Genomic DNA, 24,600 nt, shown 5'->3' with positions numbered 1-24,600 from the left:
TTCTTCAGATTATACCATCTAGGCTCCTGTTTATTTTACCAAAGAATCTATCTTACTGTAGAAATACAATGGCTAAAACTAGGGATTCTTCACCTTGAGGTCCATGAAATTTCATGGGGTCCGTGAGCTTGGCTGGGGGAAAAGTACATTTTCTTTCAGTATAATTGGTGTTTCATTTTTTATAATTTATAATTTTTATAATTTACAATTTATAGTTCTGTGTTTTGTTTTATGCATTTAAAAAACATTATTTAAGAAGTAGTCCATTACCTTCACCAGCTGGCCAAAAGAGTCCATGGAACGTGCGAGTGCGTACACACACACACACACACACACACACACACACAGAACCTCTGATCTAGACATTTAGTTCTAGACATGAAGAGACATACAGGACTTTCAAGACAACTCACTGAGTTTTTTAAACATTATTTTTAATTTAATGCCAGCTCACAAAGAGGAAATATTTGTTTGTCACTCTCACACATTTGCCTCTGCTTACAACTCCACACAGACACATTCTCGAGGCACTGTCAAGAGTAGGAGGATGATCTGAAGCTTTTTCACAAAACAAATGAAATAATTCCTAAGTGGTAACTCAACAGGTTTCCTGGTCCACAGCTACTTCTTCGTAAATACTTGATGGCACACTTCGTCTTCGCATGTCAGCTCCTACAATGTGAAAAATGAGCAGTTAATGGGGAGCAAGCAGACTTTATTCCCTTTTGGTGCCTTGGCCTGTACTGTGACCCTTGATTTCTCAGGGAGAGATGAAGTGAATGACCGTAGGAAAAAGGAAGACTTTCAAAAGCTTTTGTTAATGTGTATTTCATGAAGCCAGTGAGCCAGCATACACTGTAGGGTCGTGGTGATTAGGTTCTGACTTGGGGATTGAGCTTTTACAACTCTAAAAATGAAAAATGTATTGAAATCAAGCTCTAATAGTGGGATTGCTGATACTCTATGATTAAAACAACATGGTCTAATTTATTAGAAGTAATGAAGCAACCAAGAAGGTAGGAAATAGAGCAGGAAAAGCTTTTAAAAGTGAAAGGAGAGGGAGAAGCTGCTCAATAGAATGATGTTCCTTCACTCCATTAGGTCTTGGGTTTGTAAGGGAGCTCAGCCCAATGTGGGAGGTAGATAATTAGAACTTTGCCTGGAGGAACTATTGGCAAATTTTGGATTTATGTTGCAGAAAGGTATTAAAGCCCTGCCTGTCAGCTGACTAGGACATTGGTTTTGGTTTAGATAGAAGAAAATGGGCTTTATATTACTCGTAATGACCCTTTGAAAGTGTAAGGGATATGGAGTCTTAGAATCCCCACAAACATTGGAATTGAAGGAAAAATACAACCCCTTGGGGCAGAGACATTTTTGCAATGTTTTTAATATGCAACATCTCAAAAAGAGGAGCAAAGAAAACCATTTTAGATTTATCCTAACTCAGTAAGCTGTGCGATACAATGCAAAGTGAATGGTACTTCTAGACCAGGGGCTATGTGAGTCATACAAAAAATGAGGCAGCTAGGTGGTGCTGACATGGAACCAGGCGAGTTTTGAGTTCAGATTCTGCCACAATGACTTACTAGCCAGTTAATCCTGTCTAGTCACTCAGCCTCTCTCAGCCTTGGTTTCCTTAGCTGCAAAATGGGACTAAAAACAGTCCTCACAGAGTTGTTGTGAGGATCAAATGAAAGCACTTTGCCAAAACTAAAGTACTTATTATTAGTGTTTTCTTTTTTTTTTTTGAGGTGGGGGAGGCAGGGCAATTGGGGTTAAGTGACTTGCCCAAGGTCACACAGGCAGTAAGTGTGTCAAGTGTCTGAGGTTGGATTTGAACTCAGGTCCTCCTGACTCCAGGGCTGGTGCTCTATTCACTGTGCCACCTAGATGCCCTATTAGTGCTTTCTTTAAGAAAATTGAACCTTGAAAGGTAACATTGCAAGACTGAAATAAGAAAAATATGTTTGGATGATAGTAAACCCACTAGTTCCCTGATGGGTACAGAGAAGGCATTGTGGCACTGGGTCTTAATTGATTTTTGTTTATTCAGTGCCTATTTTACAAGTGACTTACTTTGCATCTTGTATATACTTAGGTGCACTATATGTGTACATGTTCTCATCCCCTCCCCCCAAGTTCCTTGAGAATGGAGACTGTTTCTGCTCTTTCTTTGTATCTCTAACATTCAGCACAGTGCCTAAGAACTTAAGCGTTTGTTGGTTGGTTGAATGGTCGGAGGTTTCTTTTTGCAAACACTACAAAACAGTTTGCCTAAACTATCCACATAGACAAAACCAAGTGAAGAATGAAGACTGCCTACTGTCTAGACTCCAACACACAGTTGAATGGGCAACCTATGGTGCATATACATCTTGGTGAGACATTGAGGCAGACTCTGAATTGTCCAGGAGGGTGAATAGCCCGAATGATCTTGGGGAGATTGCCCAATTCTTATGATGACCTCAAGTTTTTTTCTTGAAACAAAGAACCATCTTTTTAATGCCAATATTCTTTAAGTTGTTGTGGAATAATATAGTCTTTGACGAAGTGAGGTTGAATCTCCCCAAAAGTCAATAAACAATGGAGCAGCATACATATATGGGATGTGAGTAGATCCAGAAACATTACATGTAAGGGATTATACAGTAGAACTAGTGTAATGGTTGTCACCAGAGAAATACATGACTGTAAAAAAAGATAGATTGATCACAGAGTGAGAATGAAGGGTATCTGCATGGCCCAGGTGCTCCACTGGTATCCATGAAATCATAGCATGATGTTGGATTGGAGAACTTCCCATGGAGCTTGGCCCTTTCTGAGCACATATGTCCTTTAGCAGGAGGCCAGAACCCATATATCGTCAAAAGGGTCCAACTCCAATCCAAAACCCCTGCAGCACAATGTTAACATGATTCAATGAATGTGCCTAGCATGTTGGGTTGACCTAGCTAAGTCAAATGTATGGAAAGATACTACACCAAACACTAGCTGATATTCATGTAGCATATTAAGGTTTGCAAAATACTTTGCATAGACTGTGTCATTTTTATCTTTACAACAACTCTGAGGAGTTTGTTATTATCAATCCTAATTTCACAGATTAAAAAAAACTGAAGCAGCCAGAAATGACCTGCCAAGAGTCACAAAACTAGTGTCTGAGGCTGCATTTGAACTTAGGTCTTCGTAACTCTAGATCCAGTACTGTATCCACTGAACCATCAACCTGGATAGATGCACACGTATAGGCTGGAATATAAATCACTAGAGACAAAACAGTATTTAACAAACTGCTTTTTTCATAGTATGGGGCTTAATAAATAAATACTTGAAGGATTAAAATAAATTGCTGATGGTAGGAGCTGCTTATTGGTATTATATGTTTTAAACTTTTGATATCATAAAGCTATTGTGACAGAATTCTGGAAGACCACTAATTGGGGAAATTTGAATGAGGCATCAAAGAGAACCTGCAGGGCTGACTAGAGCCATCATTCTGAGCCAAGGCTTAAGAACAGCAGGGCCCTGTATATATCAGTCATCTCTACTCTACAACAAAACTGAATGTTGAAAGCAGTTGAAAGGGGAAAATAGGCAGAATGGAAGGTCCAACCCAATATGAAGATTTTCCAAAAGGAAATCCTTGAATTCTTTAGCTAGTAGATAGAGGGAGCTTATATAAGGCATCTGGGCTTCTCCTATAATGGTGTCTACCCTCAAGACCATGCATCTCCTACTGAGACTAGGCCCAGATGCTAGCCTACACCCACAGGTGAAAGACAAAGCTTTGCTGAAGAATATAGAGGTTCAAGACGGAAGAGTAAGAAATAGACAAAGGCTGAGTACCCCTACGTTGTGCCAACAATGCCATTTTGCAGCTAAGCAAAGTCAAATTAGGATGTGAAATCCTTACTTTGTCAGTTTATGTGCCTTTTAAATCTAGCTTGTCTTCCAAGAAAGTTCCTTTTGAGACATCCTGACATTTTCCCAGTTTAATGAAAAAAAGAAGGCTTTGTCCACACCTAGGCCAAGAGAGCCAGGGAAGCACAGTAGCCTTGAAGACCAGGCCTGTGTGGTGGAAGCAGCTATACCAGTCCCTTGGGTAAAGTTATAGAAGTGGAGGTTAATGGAGAGAACTTCAAAGAAGCAAAAGTGATGGGTACAGCGATGGTTGTGATTGTCATTACTTCTTTGCTGTCACTCAGTCTATATCAAACTCATTCAGTCTTTCACATTGAATTGAAAAGGGAACAATTGAGTTCATCAACCAGACTCTGGATTCTCAGGATACTAGAAGCAATTTTTTACAATTTAATTTTTCCCCTACTAAACCGACTAGATACTTTATGATGTGTAGATACAGCTTCTCTCTGACCAAGAGAATTTCAAAATGTGTACTTATAGAGTATTTTTGTTTTTTTCAGTTGTTTTCTATTCTGTCTCACTCTTTGTGACCCCATTTGGGGTTTCCTTGGCAAAGATACTAGACTGGTTTGTTGTTTCTTTCTTTAGCTCATTTTACAAATGAGGAAATTGGGGCAAACAGGGTGAAGCAACTTGCCCAGGGTCACACAGATAGCACATGTTGGAGGCCAGATTTGAATCTAGAAAGGTGAGTCTTTCTGAGTCTAGGCCTGGCATTCTATCCACTGTGCCATGTAGCTGCTCACTTGTAGACCCTATATCCTTGTATGTCTTATGATGATTTCCCAACTCCTTCTTTCTAGCTCTGTTTCTAATTTGTTGTGTGACTTTACATACATCACTTTGCTTTTGAACCTTAGTTTCCCTCTTTTGTAAAATGAGGTGGTCGCACCTCCAAGATTCTTTGCATGTCTGAATGCTAGTGATTCTGATTCTCTTTTCTGTTCCTGCTTTTTGATCTCTCTTTTCCAGACAGCAGGATATTTCTTTCGGTTCTCCTCAGACTTGCCTTAGCTCCATATTCATTTCTCTCCCCAGATCCAGATGGTCTTTTGCAGGTTCCTTGCTCTTCTCCTTGAATCTTAGATTCCTAACTCAGCATTTAGAGCTTTAAAAATAATGCAACAGTTCACAGAAGCTGCTATCAAGATTGTTTCCTAGATTCCCCTGGGCAGGATAGAAACGGCTTTCTGGTCTATGCGATGATGTGCCTTTGGCTGGAACTCAAGAGAGTAGAGTGGGCCTTTTTTTTTTTCTCATTGAGGAGTCTCATTGGGTAAACATTGTGGGTTATTTTTGGAAAGATAGGGGTAGAGTAAATGAAAACCAACTCTTACCAAGTGCAGTTTTCCTCCTTCAATCCACTGCTTCCACCCTCTGTTTTTCTTCTCTCCCTTCTGCACACACACAAGCTTATCCCCGTCCCAGGTCACTAGAGTCTGTAAGAGTCAGAAAGTCAGGGAAATCCAGGTGAGAAGGCCTAAGAGGACAAACTAATGAAAGATATCTGCTAAAATTCCTCTAAGATATTTCAGTCATTTCTTCTTATCACCATCTTCCTTATCTCCCGGATAAAGTCTGGACTTCAGGCATTTAAGACCTTGACATTTTAAACCTTCCTTCCTACTATCCTGCTATACACACTCCAGTCAAATTGGTCCAAATACTGTCTCTCCTACTCACCCCTCCCTCCCACATATCAGGCAGTTTGTCAGTTCTATCTGATCTCTGTGCTTTTGTTCGATATTCTTTTGTTTTGTTTTTGGAGGGGGGAGGGGAGGGCAATTGGGGTTAAGTGACTTGCCCAAGGTCACACAGCTAGTAAGTGTGTCAAGTGTCTGAGGCTGGATTTGAACTCAGGTCCTCCTGACTCCAGGGCCAGTGCTCTACTCACTGTGCCACCTATAGCTGCCCCCTGTTCAATATTCTCCCCATATTCAATCCCCTTACCTTTCCTTTCTAGCTATCTGGGAGCAGAGTCATAGAGCTAGAAGGGTCCTTGGATGTCTTTTACAGATGAGTAAACTGAGACCCACGAAGGTTAAATGGCTTACCTAACATCATAAAGGTGGTAAGCATCAAAACCAAGATTTGAACAGAGGTCCGGTGACTCTGATTTCAGCCCTCCAAGGTCAACACTCTTTCTATTAGTTTGCCCCTCTAAATCCTACCTGACCTTCAAGGATCAACTCAAGGTCTACCTTCACCATGAATAGCATCCTCAACCATCCATCCCACAATGATGTTTCCTTTCACTTATGGGCTACCACCCTCATTGTCTGTACCTTCTTGTCTGTGAGAGACAGTGTGGCATGGTGTATAGATGACTACACCTGGAGTCACGTTCAAATCTTCCCTCACATACTTACCAGGGGGAACCTGGGGAACCTTAGTTTCCTCATCCATAAAATGTAGATAATGATACCACCTACCTCATGGGGTTGTTGTTAGGATCAAATGAGATAACAAGAATAAAGCACTTTGCAAATCTTATTGTGCTATATAATTATAGATCTAGAGATGGAAGCAAGCTCAGAGGATATCTAATCCAACACCTTCCTTTGACAATAAAAGGAAACAGAGTCTCAGGGGATCCCCTAAGGTGACACAGGCAATAATTGTGAGACAGGATTTGCATCCAGGATCTCGGATTCCAGAGTAATGAGGTACCATGACTCTCAAGATTGGAGGCGTTGTATACCACTTATATAGCACACATCATGAATCATGTTATCTTTTCACATGTTGTTATCTTCTCAGCTACACTGCAAGCTCCTTCAGGGAAAAGAGTACATAATCAAATTGTCTTCTTTTTGCACCCTCAACCCCACACCCAATTACAGCCCAGACCATCTAACACATTGCCTCACAAACAGTAGAATCTCTATATGCACTGGTGACTTTGCTGAGTTTGTTGAAATGGTATTTTATGTAAAAAAAATCTGCCCACTTGATTACATAATTTGAATCCTACTGATAATAATATTCGATAATGATAGTCATTTTCAATAAGAAGACTGCCATCACTTATTATTTCAAGAATCCAACTAGAATGGTCAGTTTCAAAGTTATTCTAGCCAGAAAGTAACTGGGCATCAATGAATCACAGGAGTAGCTGCAACATTAATACCTTTCCTCCAATGTGAAACAGACAGTAAGAGGGAGGCTAAGAAACTCTTTTAATAACATTCAATATACCACCATTCAATTCATTTTTATATGGCACCCTTCATCTCCCATATCACAGAACACTTGAAAGAGACTCAATTATCTTCAAAAGAGCAGATGGGAAAGGAGGTTATAAACAGAGATGGAAGTCAGAATCTTGCAAGGAAGAAGATAAAGGAAAATAATTCCAAATAGAGAGTGCTCACAGAGCTGGTTTCACACATAGAGTAGGTGACTGCCTACATGTACAATTTGAAGGGTTCCAGGAAAAGCATCCTTCCCCCAAATCTCTCCCCACTGTCCTGTCAGAGTACCTAAAATCTTCACCACTAAACTTATTCATTTCTATTAAGGCAATGGATAAAATGCACACCCTACCTGGAAAGTGAACAGATGTCTAGCCATTATTAGACATTAACACCTTAGGGAAAATTAGGTCATGAGAATATCAAGTCACTTAGCAGGGTCCTGAGGGAAAGGAATAAAGGAAAATGACTATATTTGGATGGGAAATAGGATGAAGGGAAGATCTGGAACATGGAAAATTGTTCAAAAGACAAGCTTGAGTAGGGTGCTGCCATTAGGGGCCCTGGGCAGCATGAAGTCAGGCACTAAGTATCTGTGCAGAAGGAGGAAAATTGATATTACAGGAAAAAGAGACACCACAACCTAATTGTTTTACTTTTCAGTTTGTCCTGGGACTGGTTTTAAGGTACTTAAAAGACTCGTACTATGGAGAGCAGGGTAGAAATATTCTATGATTTTGTCCTTGCTATTAAGAATGTAATCTATATAGGATCATAGCTTTAGAGCTGGACTAGATCTCTGAGGGCATTTAGTCCAACCTTCTGATTTTGCAGGTGAAGATACTTAGGCCTCTAAAGAGGTCACGTGACTTGCCCTTGGTTACACAATTAATAGGCACCTTAGGTCAGATTTGATCCTAGTCCTTCCTGCCTCCAAGTCCAGAACTTTCTCCACTACACCAACACTTTAATATGATGCTACTGAGCAAGTTACTTAACCTTTATGTGCCTCAGGCAATTCCCAAATATTTATCTACTAATCATGTTCATATAACATCTCATGAGGCAACATAGTTCAGTGGATAGCGAGCTGGGCTCAGAATCAGGAAAATCTAGATTTGACTGAGATCTCAGTGACCCTAAGCAAGTCTCTAAAACATAAATTGCAGAACTGATAGAGTTCCCTCACTGGCAGCTCCCTGCAGTAAAATTATTAGTATGATTAAAAATAATACTATATAATACTCTTGTATTATATAAACATATGTAATATATATACAAATACATATACATGCATGTATATAATATACACGCATGTATATCTATATTAGATAAAGAAATAGCAAACCACTCCAGTATCTTTGACAAGAAAGCTTCATGGGGTTATGAAGAGTTGGATATAACCGAGTAACTGAACATGTGTGTATATACTCATAGATATACATACATGTATATATATGCATATGTACACATATGTATGTATACATAGGAGTATAGCACTCTACTCCCATGCTTTAGAATCCGTTTTTGAAATACGGAGACTTATAACATCCTTGAGGATCCTTTTAGGCAGAGCACTCTAATAAAATGGCTAAAAGCAGATAGGGAATGATGGTAGGTAGAATCCAGACCTTTGCCCAGGGGCTCTTGGAGAATCCTACACATCCCATCTGGTCTCTAACCTGGCTTCCCTCCCAACCCTCTTTTCTGGTTGTTGTAGCCAAAATAGAAGAGATACTGCAAAGGGGATTTCATATATTTAATGGGATTAGCAGCTGATATTGAGGGTGGACAAGATTTAAAGGGAAGAGAGTCTATTAAGGACTGAGGAAGAGGCAGGATGGTTATGAACAGATGGGATACTCTCGTCATCAGCAAAAAGTTTGGGAAAATTGATTATTCTGAGAGAAATGAAGAGTCGATATGCCATAAGAGGTCATAGAAGAATAAGTCTAGAGGACTGGCCTGGTTTCTAGTGAGCAGACAACCAGATCTGAAGAGAAATGGAAATAAATTAAATGATGTACAATATTCATTTTGAGCTGACATTAGAACAGAAGAATGATGCAAATTCTCTGGCAAGCTTTGGCATTAGTTCTGATTTCCGATGAATTAGCTTTCAGTCTTCATAACACAGAAACTCCTCACCTATCCAACATCATAAGAAAATGATGTTTCCTATAGAAGTGAATTTTGGGGAAGAAAAAAAAAGGAAAAAACAAAACTTATGCTTTTTTGTTTGTTTGTTCTAGCCTTTTTAAACAGAACCCACTAAATAAAATAGAGCTTTTTCTTGATGACTCAGGATCTCATCACTGTGCCTGGCACATACTTGCTCCTCACCTCCACCTGTTAGAACCATTAGGTTCCTTGAAAGCTCAGCTTAGGTGCTCCCTCCTAGTTGTGTAGAATCACTTTGATCTCCTTTGGACTTATGTACGTGCATCCACCTAACAATATACCGTATTAACATCATAATATTATATTAATAATATAATAATAACATACTCCTGCAAAGACCTGAAGGCAGAGACCGTTTCCACAAAATCAGCAAAGTCACCAGTGCATTTAGAGATTCTACTGTTTGTGAGGCAATGTGTTAGATGATCTGGGTTGTAATTGGGTGTGGGTTGAGGATGCAAAAAAAAAAATTGATTATGTACTCTTTTCCCTGAAGGAGATTGCAGTGTAGCTGAGGAGATAACAATATGTGGAAAGATAATATGATTCATGATGTGTGCTATATAAATGGTAATAATAACGATGCCTCACATCTGCATAGACATGGTACCTCATGACTCTGGAATCAGAGATCCTGGATGCAAATCCTCCCTGACAATTATTGCCTGTGTCATCTTAGGGGATCCCCTGAGAGTCCCTGAGACTCTTTTCTTTTACTGTCAAAGGAAGGTGTTGGATTGGCTGTCCTCTGGGGTTGCTTCCATTTCTAGATCTATTATTATATAGCACAGTAAGATCTTCTAAGTGCTTTATTCTTGTTATCTCATTTGATCCTAACAACAACCCTGAGAGGTAAGTGGAACATTATCCACATTTTACAAATGGGGAAACCAAAGTTTAGAGAGTATATAAGTGACTTAATAAAGGTCTGTTGAATTGACATGTGTCAATCATTTCTCCATGTCCTACGTAATACTGTATGATGCCTTCTGGGACTATTAAGATGCATAGAGACATTTACTCCTAGAGTGAATGAATGGTCTTAGATGGCTGGGTTTTTATATTTCATTTCTGTCCCTTCTCCATGCTATACCATGTCGCTGCTACTTTGAATATATGACCATGTTTTACACATGATTGTGTGGGTAAAGTCCTGTGGGAGGCTCTGCCTCACCTATAGTATAAAAGGTTAGGACTTTATTACCATTATATGACTCTGAGACTTTCTTCGGTTATTTGAATTATTTGAGGGTCTCAGCTCTGATGGTGGAAGATACTACTAATCTGCCCTTGGCATAAGTGGCCCATTTATTTATAGATATGCATATATACACATATGCATGTATATGTATGGATGCATACATATCCCAGATAATACTAATAGTAAGATACATATACGTACATATGTATGTATACATGTATAGATATGTAGATATAGATATGTATTTCTTGTTATTCAGTTGTGTCGCATTCTTTCTGATCTCATGTGAGGTTTTCTTGGCAAAGATACTGGAGTGCTTTGCCATTTCCTTCTCCAGCTTATTTTACAGATGAGGAAACTGAGGCAAACAGGGTTAAGTCACTTGCCCAAGGTTACACAGCTAGTAAGTGTCTGAGGCCAGATTTCAACTCAGGATGATGAGTCTTCCTGACTCCAGGCTCAGTGCTCTCTCCACTGCCACCTAGCTACTTACCATGTGCCAGACACTGTGCTAAATGCTTTATAATTTTTATTTCATTTGATTCTCACAACAACCCTGTGATGTAGGAGCTATCATTATCCCTATTTTATTGATGAGAAAACACTAGCCCAGGGTCACACGGTTAGGAAGTGTCTGAAGCTAGATTTGAACTCAGGTCTTCCTGATTCAAGGCCCAGCACTCCATCCACTGCATCACCTAGTTACTATACATATGTGTGTGTGTATTGTGTATGTATATGCACACATGTATATATATATATATATATATACAGGCATATGTATGTTTATTTATATGTACATATACACGTATACATATAACTCCATGATGTCACCTAGATACTATATATATGTATATGGTTATATATACACATGTATAGACATACACACATATGCATATGTATGTATATGCATGCATGTATTTCTACAATCTAAAAATAATTCAGGAAATTAGAGTCTGGTTTTTAATATATGACCCACTTTTGCATTCATTCATCGCGAAAAGGGAAAGCTCCATCCTCTTCTGTTCACTGATAGCATTGTAAAGCTCTGCTTCCTCCACCTCCAGCTCTCCTAACTGTTCACATTACTTTTCTATGGTGCACCCAGAATGCTTTGCCCTTGTATTAAATGCTGTTGGAAATGCAAAATCAAAGCCCAGGCTAGTACCTTAACATGTCTATTATCCAGTCCTTTAGTGTGCTCATCAAATTCAACTCCAACAGTGAACTCCAATTCATAGTTCCGGAGTGTGCTAGTTGTTTTTCCCTTGAAGTGATCGCCATCTTGAATGATTATCTTTGTCTGACTGAGGTGCTTGGCAAGCTTTCGGGTGGCAAAATCAATATCTGTTGGCAAAGAGAGTCATTGAGTTTATGATGCTCTAAGCTAGACTCATTCATTTCTTTAACAAGACTGAACATTCAACATCTATGAGATAAAGATTATAGTCAGGTATCTTTCCATTATTTATATGTTAATTAATAGCTGTCCTCCTGTAGCAGCTGGGGAGGTGGGGGTGGGTTCGGGATTGTGGTAGTGTCCCAGTGTCTTGAATGGCCAGTGAACTTCCTGCAGCAGGGAACAAAAAGTTCACCAATTCTGTTTCTCTTAATGCATCAATTCTGAAGCAAATTGGATGTTAGGCATAAAATAGTGAATAGAGTGAAGAGCCAGGAAGACCAAGATTCAATTTTTAACCTGAAACACCAGACTAGCCTCCCTTAGGCCTGACTCACAACATTTTTCCACCACAGGTATGTTGATGATCCCATTAGAAGCTATATCCTGGACTGGATGGACCATGGCTCTGATTCCATGTAAGATGTTGGATCTTCTAACACTGCAGCTTTAGAATAGTTCTGGAGAAGTTTTGAAATTATCCTTGAACAGTACTGGATTTGTTCTACTCTTAAATGTGTTGAAATTTAAAGATACACAGTCTTGGTTTATGTAGCGCTTCTGTCTTGTTGAGATACGAGTGTCTTTCTTATCTGTCTCTCCTCCCATTGCCGCAGGGACTTCTATGACCTAGCTGAATTACAATTCTACTTATTTGGAGGTTTACTCCTTACACAGATGGATGAAAGTTATCTTACTCTTGCCATCACATGCAATCCCTGCTCAACACCAATTGCTTCCCACGCCCAGGGCTGCTCTTTCTAAAACCAGTCCCAGTTGGAGAAAACACACTTTAAACCCTTTCAGTTCTCTGTCAGTTCATTTAGATGACTTCCTGGTCTAAGGAAGCATCCAGTAACACTCTGAAGTATCACAGCCTGCAGGGTCAGAAGAGAAATAGGGACACGGTCTCTGTGACTTCTTTGCACCTCTAATATCTCTGCCCCTCACAGCTAGCATTTAGGTAGCAGATTTTAAATAGTTCAGTCGGGTTGCCTAACCCTAGAATTATATAAATGTTTCCCCTTTCATCTCCACCATCCCCCCAAACACACACACACACACACACACACATACACACACACACACACACACACATACACACACACACACACACATACACACACACACACACATACACACACACACACACACACACACACGCACGCAAACGAGGACGCACAAACATGTGCCTTCTAAGATACCTATTGTTCCCGTTGAAGGAAAATGCATTTATTGAATAAAGTGAGCAAGTGTTTTGGACTTTGACGCTTCCTTGAAAAATTCAGTGAGGGATAAACTTGGGATTCTAAGCATTTAAAAATCTTTCTTCGTAGGGAGACAGGAAAGATATTCAAAGGACAATATTTATATCCTCGCTCACAATATTCCTCTGCTCCTGACCCAGAGTCAAAGAATAAGGAATGACAATGTCACTGTCCACCCCTCCTTATTTCCCGACTCCACAATGCAAACCTTCTGTTTTAGATGGGCCACATCCTCCTTATTCTCTACGTCAGGTCAGATAATTCCTGCTAACACCGCTTCACTCACAGTTTTCCCTTGCATTGAATCATCTCTTTAGCCCTCATTCTACAAGACCCAACTCCATTTCCAGCTCCTCTACGAAACCTTCCTCAACTATTTCAGTATACTTTGACCTCTTCTTCCACTGGCATTCTATAGAACCATCCAATGATCATATATTTAATGCCGGAAGTGACATTAGAGGTAATTTAGTCCAAACCCCTCATTTTATAATGGAGGAAAAGTGTTATAGGTCAAGCCTGATGGAGGCTAGTCTGGTGTTTAATGGTAAAAATGATTTCTTGACCCAAATGATTGCTCACTTCAGACAATCAAAGAAAAGTTGATTCAATCGCCTGTCCTTTTCCACAGCTGGTCTCCTGGATAGTTTGTCTACATGACCCAAGTAATCAGTTTGGTTCAACGTTTCATCAAACTGACTGAATCATTTTGCCATCATATAGACATAGCCTCAGTTGTCTAGCATGCCCTATGAGCTGAGGCCCAAGACCTGAGCTCTAGTGAACTGTGCTATTTAGAAACCAGTTAAGAAGTTGAAAAGGTGATTCACTTCACCCAGGAGCCAGGTGGAATAAAGAGAAGAGGTCTCCTCAAAAATGAAAGACAGTGGAGTGTCGTAGAAAGAGTATGGGACTTGAGAGTGGGGAAATTTGAGCCCATATTCTGGGTCTTAGGAAGATCAAAATTCATATTGCTTAGCTGTGTGCCTATAGGCAAGTCACTTATTTTTTGTGAACCTGTTTCTCCATCTGTAAGACACCTGCACTGTCTAGATCATCTATAGGTCTCTCCCCTCTAGACCAAGAAGAGAACAATTTTTCATCATTATCCTCAGAAAAATATTGTTATATAGCCCTTTAAGGTTTTTAAAGTGATTTTCTCCATAACACCATTGTTATGATGATAATGACAAAAGATTGTTCTCATTTTGGTCTAGAGGGGAGAGGACTCTGGGAGAAAAGCATCGTCAAGATCATCATTACTCTTGTAACTGTACTAAAATGTATAAGTAAGTTAAGCACTAAAACTGAACATAGTAGAGACCCAAATACCCAAGAGGAAAAAACCCCTGATGGCCTTGTCAAAATTGAGATTCAGACTTTATGCTGGCCTTTCTATACATTCTGCTTAGTAGGCATCTCAAAAAAAGGCACATGATAAAAATTAGTCCTTGCCCCTGGGTACCCAGGAAGGAACCAAAATTATATACCTTTCTCTCATGACTCAGGCTGCCCTGGTCTTGCCAATATGCACTGCCAGCTACAATCAATATTTCCGACCAGCTCCTAGGGACTCTGAAAATGGAGCTCTATGCAAATGAAAACATAGTGCAGGTTTTAAGTTTTTTTTTTTCTTTTCCTAGGGAATGAAAAATGGCTTGGCCTGATAGCCACCCTTTAGCTTTTTCACATGTGAGTTAATCATGTCACCTCCCACTTCCTCAGGAAAATGGCACCAAATTTTCTATTGACATGGTGCTGCTAATCAAAAGGAGAGGGAGTTTGATTGCAACAACTGATGCCCCCTCCCAACCCCTCTCCAAACACTTGAACAGAATCATTTTGTTTTCCCACTTACCAGAAAGAATGGTTCTCTTATTTGGTATTTTAGTCCAATGGTTATCAAACATATTTTATCAGCTTTTATGGATTAAAGATATCTCTGAGTCTGATTTATAGCCAGGTAAAGTGAATTTAGATCTCAGAGGAAAGAGTCTAAAGGCAAGCTATTTCTGAGTAATATATAATTCTTGTAGCTGCCACACATAGGCACCCCCCAAAAACCCAACCAGGAGAGACTTTATTGAAGCGTACTTTTCATAGCTGCATTTTGAACAATACAAGTCGTAAAGTTGATCTATTGGTTGGCCAGCTAATATGAAAATGCTTTGTAATGTGCTGGTGGAAAAAGCTAAGGTTCGTGTTTTAAAGGGCAGCACTCTTTGTAAATTAAGGAGCCCAGATCTCTGTGTAGTCCTCTTAAGAGAGGAGCCAACATCCAGAAGCTCAGCCGGAATGGTCTTTGAACCTGAACTCCTTAATGCTCAAAACATCAACTGTCTTTAAACTCGTGAGAAACAGAGTGGAAGAACAATCTTCTCCTTATTTCCATCCCATTTCTTTTTGCTCCTAACACATTTAGAGAGGGGTTATGTGTCCAGAATCTTAGACTGAGCATGCTCCTATTCTATCGTCATGCACAAATTCACACACATATAGATATACATTCATACACTCAGACATATACACCTTAACACACCTATACACAATTCATACACACACACACATTCACATACATCAGCATACACACTCACATATACACACACATGCATATATACATTGACATACACTCACACATACACACATTCACATATATGCACATATATTCATACACACTAACATATACACATATATTCGCATATCATGAAGGTTAAATAAGGTCCCAAGGTCTCAAAGCTAGTAATTAATAAAGCAAAGATTCAAATCCAAATCTTGTGAGACCAAACCTTAGGATGGTAGAGTTAGAGCTGGAGCCTAGGAAGCCCAAACCCCTCATTTTATAGATGAGAAACTGAGATGCAAAGAGGTCCAATGACTTGCTTAGGGTCATGTAGCTAGCAAGTATCTAAGGTAGGATTTTAACCTAGGTTTTCCTTACTCCAAATCCAGGACCCCATTCATTAGGTGATGTCTTCACATTTAGTGAAACTCACGATCAGAATATTAGAAAGCTACAAAATGGTGTTAGATCGGATCAGAAAGGAAAGGTTATGTAAAAGGAAGGGAGGTTTCCTTTTTTAGGATGTATCCCTCTATCCCAATGTCTCAGCTACTACTCCCTAGGAAGGAAAGAAATAAGAATTTATTAAGGGCTTACTATGTGCTACACACTTCACAAATATAATTTGATCCTCACAACAACCCAGGAGATAAGATTTTACTATCCCTATTTTACAGTTGAGGAAACTGAGGCAAACAGAAGCCAAGTGACTTGCCCAGGGTAAAACAGCTAGTAAATATTGGAGGTCATATTAGAACTTAGGTGTTCCTGAGTCCTGGTCCAGCTGCTTTATCTACTATACCACCTTGCTGTCCTAGCTAATACTTATCCTAGCCTAAGGCAGAGAGAATTCCTGCTGCCCCTGTAGCTGTCTGTTTTTATTCCTTATTTCCTTATAAACTCCAGAAGGGCGAGAACCGTGTCTTACCTTAGCTTCACATTTCTTAGCATTTAGGGCAGGGATTTTCGTGAAGTAAGGGCTTAAGTGTTTAATGAATGAATAATCAACACTTACTTAAAGTTTCCACCATCATCACCATCTAGGACTGGAAAAGCAGTTGGGGTGGCTAGCACAGGTACTTTTACTGTGCATCCGCAGCTCTCCCTGGTTCATCACCATGCTGCTAACTTAAGCTTTGACTGACATCACCTCTCCCCTCTGAGTGGAGGGCTGGAGGATAGAGTACCAAACTCTTCCCCTTGCTTTCCTTTATAGAGGGCCAACACTGGACTCTGCTCCCTCCACTTTGCATCTACTGTTCCCTCTGGTTTCAACTCCTTGGAACACCCCTGCACCTGGAACCTACTGGTCTACCCCACCCCACTGCATTCCTGCCTCCCTTTGTGTGTTCCCTCCCTGCCCCCATTAGATTGTAAGATCCTTAAGGGCAGGGACTGTCTTTCTTTTTATTCATTGTATCCCCAGAGCTTAGCACAGTGCCTGGCACACAGGAACTTAATAAATGTTTATTAGATTCACTGGATTACTTTGCCCAGGCTGCATACCTTTAACCACATGCTTTTTCATTATAAAAAGGAGAGATGATTTTTATAGGCTAAAGTTTGCTGCCAGTTTCACCTTTTTTGAATTAGGGAAAGGATTTGTTTTTGCAGAAGCATTAACATTTGTAGGCTAAACACTGCACCAAAAAAAAAAAAGAAAAATCTAAATTTAGCTCACGCTCCTGTTATTTACAAGTGGCTCTAGGACATACATACAAGTTCCAGCATATGTTTGCATCATTGCTTCTTAGGATGCACCTGACAATTCACATTTTAAAGATGATTTTCTTCCTACAGGAAGGGCTGGGCTCACACACAGGGTACCTTTGATATGAAGAGAACTTGGAACCCTGCCCCTCCCCCCCAACCCCTCCCAAAATACCCACAGACTTCTGAAAATTTGTTCCCCACCAGACAACTATAAGGAATGAAATTCCTCTTTAAAATGTAAAGCCCCTTTGCAGGGGAAACTAGTCAGGCTCCAAATGCCACATCTACCTACCTCTATGAGTCTGAGTTTAGTATGAAGGCCCTAGTGTTCTGAGCCAGACCTAAAGAGAGAGAAAGGGCCCCAGAGGAGGAGGCTGGCGCCAACAAAGACAAACTTTATAGATTTGAATCTCCTATGGACAGCCAGGTGTAATGTTAGGGGAATAGGAAGATCTTCCCCGTCCATTAATAGGCCTATGTGACCACATGTGTTCAATCATGGATGTGTTACTGCTTTGAACTCCAACCCAGCTGTGATACATTCTGAGTCACATAGAGCCCATGGGGAGGGGGGGACTTGCTTAATGAGGAGCTTGCTTATGAGGAGGCTTGCTTGTAGGAAGGCTTTCACACCTTTTGATACTAAGTTAATTAGACACTGAGTCATTAGGGTCGTGATGCCTTCTGGCTCTGAGAAGTGTATATACATTCTGAATTGGTATTTTGCTTTGGGTGTTCGCTTGTGAGAAGGACCTTTTGATTTCCTGGTCGAGACTGAGTAGTCATATGTTCAGAGCTCCCCGACTAACTCAGATGTAAAGGCTCTCTTGATCTAGTGATGTATGTAAAGTGTATAGCAATATCACTTTGATCGGGCAGTTAGAGCCCTGTCTGTTGGTCTTTGTGCTAATTTCTCTGCTTGTATTTTCTCTTTTCTGCTTGTATTTTCTCCACATTCAGGGTGCTGACTTTTCCCCTGAACTAGTGAATGTAATTAAAGTAAGATTGTTGACCCCTTTAAAAGCAGATCAAAGAACCTATGCTAGGAAACCATCCTGGGTATGTAGGGTGCTTGCTGTTACACCAGGCCAGGCGACAGGCTTCGATTAGCGGAATCTCATGTATTTGGGACTTAACTCATTTTTTTTTAGGTTGGTTGCAAGAAAAGAAGATGAAAAAGGGCTAGAAAATAATAGATACCTTACATATAACATTTTAAAATTGTGAACAGCTTTACATATATTCTCTTATCTGATCCTCATACTGATCCTGTGAAGTTCTATAGTTCATATAACTTATAATTACAGTACACTGGGGAAATCATCTTCGGAAAATAAGGGAACAGGTATGCATTTGTTCTCTCTCTCTCTCTGTCTCTCTCTCTCAATTCCTTGTTCATGAGATAAGAGAATAGATGCCTGTATTAAGTAGTAAAGTATTATCCCCATTTTACAGATGAGGAAAATAAGGCCCAGGGAAGTATTGTAACTTGCGCTGGCCCACACTTCTAATAAGTGTCTGAGGAAGGATTTGAACCTAAATTTTCCACATTGTAGAACCAGGACGCTGGCTATGACATCGTGTTATCAGAACTGAAGGGAAGCCAAAAGAAGGTAGAGTGGAAAGATAGCAAAACTTGGCATCACAGGCCCTGACTCTGCTACTTCCTACCTGTGTAACCTTGCACAAGTCACTTAACCTCGATGGGTCTTAGTTTTCTCATCTATCAGATGAAGGAGTTGGACATAGAAGGCCTTAAAAGTCTCTTCTAGCTTTATGTCTATGATCTTATGAGGATTTCATGTTTTTTGCCCTATCCCCTTTTCCTCAGCAGACATTGGTGAATCCATCTTCATATTATTCCTTTGGTGAATATAGGTTATTCTATCATTCTATGGCCCTTATTTCATAATAAAAGCACCTTTGATCAAGGCTAAGTTTCCACGGCACATAGGAAAGTGGGAGAAGAACAATTTACTGTATAGTACCGATGATGTACCTGAGTAAACCAAGGCACCAAAATGAATTTGCGTTCATGAATTATCCACAGAAGCTGTATAGAGTAACTAAACTCATTGGCCAATGGCCAAGTCACCAATTTATTTTGTGGAGACTTGGGTGCATGAAAGTTAGAGAATTTATTAATTATAGAGAAATGGAGACAGCCATGATAAAAGTAATTCCCATTGTATAAGACTTGGTATTAAAACACATAAATTTTCATAAATATCACCTCTGTGTTTATTGACTGGCTGATCTTGACAATATTCCTATGAGGTAGACAGGGCAGTTATTATTCTTATTTGAAAAATAAGAGAATGGAGGCTGAGGGAGGTTAAATGCCCAAGATCACAGTGATTTGATGAAAGTACCCTGAACTCAGGTTTCCTGACTTCCAGTCTAACTTTTATCCCACTGCCTCACAATCTAATTCTTGCTCAGAGTCAATGAACTAGCAGAAAGATAGTATATCAATGGGGGAAGTGGGACTATAATCCAGGACTCCTGGTTCCCAGTTTTATGCTATAAATTCCCCCTCCCCCCCAAAATGGAATTTGAAACTTCAGCGATATCTATTATTTCCCTTTGAAATGCTATGATTTCAGTAAGTATTCTGCTTCTGTACATTTTTTAAACGTAGCTTATTATAGCATTGCTCAGCCAAAAAATGGTGGCCACTGGTGGTATATAATAAATTGAAGGTGTCATTGATTTGCAATATAGAAGCCACAAAGAGAATTGCCAGTGGCATTCTCCATAACAGTCTCCGAGGTTAGGTACAGAATATAAAAGTTGGAAGGGACATTTGATATCATTCTACTCCAATCCCTATTTGAATGGGAATTCCCTCTAGAATATGGAAGACAGCAAACTATAGAAGAAAAACTGCTGGATTTTAATTCAAAGCACCTGGGTCCCTGTTCTGCTAGCTGTGTGAATGGACAAATCACTTAGTCTCTCTAAACCTTGGTTTTCTCATTGATAAAAATGAGGCAACTGGACCAAATGATCTATAGGGTCTCTCCTAGCTCTAACAGTATATAATATTGTCCAGGTCATAAGGACCAAAGGGATCACGGATCTAGAATGGGAAGTCAATTAGTCCAACCTCATTTTACAGTGAAGAAACTGAGACCCAGGAAAGTTAAATAAATTGTTCAAGGTCATATAGGCAGTAAACATAGAGGTGGAATTCATTTATTTCAATTCAGACATACTTTTTTCTTGATATAGACATTTTTACTTTCATTTCATCTCTTTTGATCATTCAAAACCTTACAAGGTATTAATATCATGCTGAGGGCAATATAATATAGTTAACAGAGAGATGACCTTGGAATCAGGAAAATCTGGGTTCAAGTCCTGTCCCTGACATGTACACACATGTAACCCTGAACAAGACACTGAAACTTTTGGTGCAATTGCAAATTTGTACTGGTAGAGGGAAGTTCCTCATTTGGAGTTCCCAAGGACAATGAAATCACAGATCTAGATCTCCTCAAAATCTATTATAATAGCTTTGCATTTAAAGGAGTTCTTAATGTTTAAAGGGTGGATGAAATTAAAAAGAAACTTGGCTTTACCCAAAGCCAAATGGCTGCTTAGGTTATCTTTATTTGTTGAGTGTTCCACCTTGGCACCAGATTTGACTCTTGATTCTGCCAAGAGTCAGACAGAAAGCTTCAGAAGACCAGTCTGGCTCTTAGCATTCTAGGCATGTTTTACAATTCTGACAAGCAACCAGTCAGCTGGTCTACACCACTCCAAAGAATATATTTTGACTGATCTTTCCCCTCTATGAATTGAGCAATTGTTTCAACATGTATCAGCCTTACTGTGACACCCTTTATAAGATTACCTGAGTTAATCAGTTGTTCTAGGCTCAGAAGAGAAATTTTACAGTAACTTGCATGTAACAAAAAGACTAAAGTTATCAGAGGAATCTTTATGAAGAACTATTCCAAAGCCCCCATTTTACAGATGAGGAACCTGTAGCCCAGAGAAAGGAAATGATTTGTTGAAGGTCACACAGCAAATAAGTGACATACCCAGTAGTTGAATTCAAGTCTCCTGATCCCCTGGTCCAAGGATCTTTCCATTATCCCAATGCTTCTATTTTCCTTTCCAATTTAGATAAGGCATTTCCCTTCCAGACATTCCACTTCCCCTTGGGGTATGCACATTTACCTAATGCCTTCATGTAGCCATCAAAGTTCTCATTGCTCTCCATTTCCCAGGTTCCACTCTGGTCACTAGGCATGGTGGCTGGTTCAGACCCTGATTCGAGTTGCAACAGATGTCAAGCTGCAGAAACAAGAGCTGTAGGGAGAATGAGCTCAAATGTGCTATTTTATATCCTGTTAGAATATAGTTTATGGCTTTGGAGATAGATAAGAGAGTTCGAGGGTCAGAAGGACAATCACCCAAGAACTTTACTTTTCTTAACAAAGTTCAATGGGACTGCAGGTGAATGAAAAACCAAGTTTGGGAAAGAGTCACCAAGGGAAGGTCGCAGTTCCTACAGTGACCCTTGAAGAGGGCTGCCATGACTCCTCTGACTATCATTTGCTGTCTGTGTTCTCATAAGGGACTCTTTTAAGGCATAACTTGGAACATTTTGTCTGGTACTTCAGGGGAAAAAATGTTTAGAGTCTATACTTAATGATCATGAGGGCAAATGTTTTACTTTGGACTAGCAGGCAATGATGAACCCCATGGGCATAAAGTCATATATCAAGTGTTGAAGTACCATAGGGAATCAACACCCAATCGGATAAACAGATATTTATAGAGCATATACTGTTTGTATCTGAGGATATGGAGTTTAAGACAGTCTACTCCCTCAAGTAGAATTCAGTCTGAGAAAACAAGACACACACACACACACAGAGAGAGAGAGAGAGAGAGAGAGAGAGAGAGAGAGAGAGAGGATAATTCACAAAAGGAATGTCACATGAATAAATGCTTTAAGAGTCACAGGAGAGAAAAGTCACTGTGGGCTGGTTAATCAAGAAAAGCTTTACAAAGGAGAGAGGATTTCACTTGTTTCTTCTGCACACAACAGTTTCTTATATACTTGTTAAATGAATGGAACGGAATGATAGATTGGGAAGGAGGGAGTCTAAAGAAGGTACACCAATCAGGGGAAGTATAAATTCATTTAGAAGGTAGCAGCAATATACAAGTACATCTGATGAGGTTAGAGTTGGGAGAGCTGGTTCATCAAATGTGAAAGAATTGATTTAGACCTTCTCTGTAGCCATTGGGAGCTTTACTGATGCAAAAGCAAGGGTCTGAGATTTAGCAAGGAGCTTAACAAAGGCAATGAGATGTAGGGAAGGAACCAGACTTATATAGACAAAAAGCTATACAGCCTGTAGGATGATTATGGGGTTTCTTATGGGGGTTGGAGATTTAGGGATAGGATAAGTGTTATGGGATAAGGACACAGGTAGAGGGTAACCAATGACACAAGATAAGGGAGACCAGAATTTGGAATTTTTATGGCCCTGTCTGGGGGAGAGAAAGAATTCCATGGCCCAGGGTAACAGTAAGTTACGGGGCATTTCAAGATAAGGGGAGGAGACTTTGGGGCACCAGGTAGAGAGAAACTCATCCCTTAGGGCACCTTTGCATCAAAAGACAGACTTCAAGGCCTCTCCAAGTTAGAGGACAAACCATGGAAAAGGCAATTTAGTCCTTAGGGCACTGTTTGCATCCCCATCACATCCACAGGACAATAGGCAGACAGGTCTGGCTAGAAGGTAGAGTTCATGTAGGGGAATCACGGAAGATGTTTGGAAGGAGAGGTGGGCTGCCTAGATAGGTAGGTGCTACAGTGGATAGAGCACTATACTTGAAGTCAGAAAGATCTGAGTTCAAATGTGGTTTTAGATCCTTACTATCTGAGTAATCCTGGGCAAGTTGGTTAACTTCTATCTGCCTCAGTTTCCCCAACTGTAAAATGGTATCATAATAGCACCTACCTCACAGTTGTTCTGAGGGTCAAATGAGATGATTATCAAGATCAAATGAGATAATATTTGTGAAACTGTCCATGTGCTATCTGACACATAGCAGGTGCTTAATCAATGTTTATTTCCTTCTTTTCCAACGAATCAGTGCCAGGCAAAGTAAGAATTTTGATTTAATCCTATAGGCAAAGGGGAGTCACTGAAGGTTTGACTATTACAGTGACATGATTAAAGTGGTTTGTGAGAATTAATCTAATAGCTGCATGTAGGGAGTCTATTGACATGATCCAGGCAGGAGAACTACAGTGACCACCAGAAAGATTTTTGTTAAATTGCATAATTCTCAATGCTAGATATTTCTGACCAAAATGTAGAATGTGTCCCATTGGAGCTATGATCTTAATTTTTTTTTTCAGGAAATGGGTGAATTAATTGTACCAGTAGCTACTTCTATGAAAAACAGGACATGAATAGTATTGCAAGTCACCATTCTTCTAAGCTTAATGTAAGGGAAATATGGGTTGAATTTGAATGAACAAGATTTTCAGTAGCTGGGAACAAACTCAATTACCACTTTGAATGGGTCTTATACTTCTTATCTCTAAACATAGTGATCAAATATCATAGCTCTAAGAAATCTATGGTAATATATGCTAATTGTTGGGAAACTGTTCCGAAGGGAATGTCAAACAATGTATTCATTTTTTAGTAAACAGTTATTTGAGTGAGGTAGAAGCAGGGGAGAAAAAAATGCCCAGCTGTTCTGAAATAGAATCAAAATGTGGCTAAGGAAGTCAAGCGCAAGCAGAGAACATGATAAAGGCTTAGCCACAAACTGAAAAAGAAGTGATGGAGGCAGAAGTGGACAGGGAAACATGTTGAAGGAATTCACACTTGGGCATCTTCAAAGCCCAACACCAAGCTGGCTCATAAAAGAGAAAATTGACAATCTCTGTTATAGAAAATTTGGAAGCTTCTACATTAACAAAATCAATGCAGCCAGAACAGAGAGAGAATTCACTAAGTAGGAAAAAAAATCTTTGCAAGAAATATCTCTGAGTCAGGGAATTATCATGGACATAGAAAGCCAAAGCCATTTCTCAATAGATAAATGATGTGAAAGATTGAAAGCAAAAGAAGAAGATGGCAGAGAACAAGATGGATAGATAGTGTCATGGAAGC

General features: G+C 39.8%; 1 protein-coding gene across 1 annotated transcript; it reads right to left on the bottom strand.

Moving 5' to 3' along the window:
* Positions 1–590: 590 nt before the first annotated feature.
* On the bottom strand, positions 591–21,704 carry RBP2 (retinol binding protein 2). The gene is made up of 4 exons (XM_036747322.1): positions 21,632–21,704; positions 11,672–11,850; positions 5,265–5,366; positions 591–672 (listed from the first exon to the last, which is right to left on the bottom strand). The coding sequence occupies exons 1-4, from the start codon at positions 21,702–21,704 to the stop codon at positions 622–624; spliced, it is 405 nt and encodes a 134-aa protein (XP_036603217.1). The 3' UTR covers positions 591–621.
* Positions 21,705–24,600: the final 2,896 nt, after the last annotated feature.

This window comes from Trichosurus vulpecula, chromosome 2 (assembly GCF_011100635.1).
Source record: "Trichosurus vulpecula isolate mTriVul1 chromosome 2, mTriVul1.pri, whole genome shotgun sequence".
Taxonomy (NCBI): domain Eukaryota; kingdom Metazoa; phylum Chordata; class Mammalia; order Diprotodontia; family Phalangeridae; genus Trichosurus; species Trichosurus vulpecula.
This window is presented reverse-complemented; position numbering and strand designations above follow the sequence as displayed.

Bases quoted from the DNA above. Each gene is read 5' to 3' on its own strand.
- RBP2 (XM_036747322.1), bottom strand. From the start codon at position 21,704: ATGCCTAGTGACCAGAGTGGAACCTGGGAAATGGAGAGCAATGAGAAC. The intron at 5,367-11,671 runs GTACTAGCCTGG...TGACTCTTACAG, and splicing joins TGGATAATAGACATGTTAAG to ACTCTAGTGACCTGGGACGG. The intron at 673-5,264 runs GTAAGAGTTGGT...TTCACATTGTAG, and splicing joins AAGGAGGAAAACTGCACTTG to GAGCTGACATGCGAAGACGA.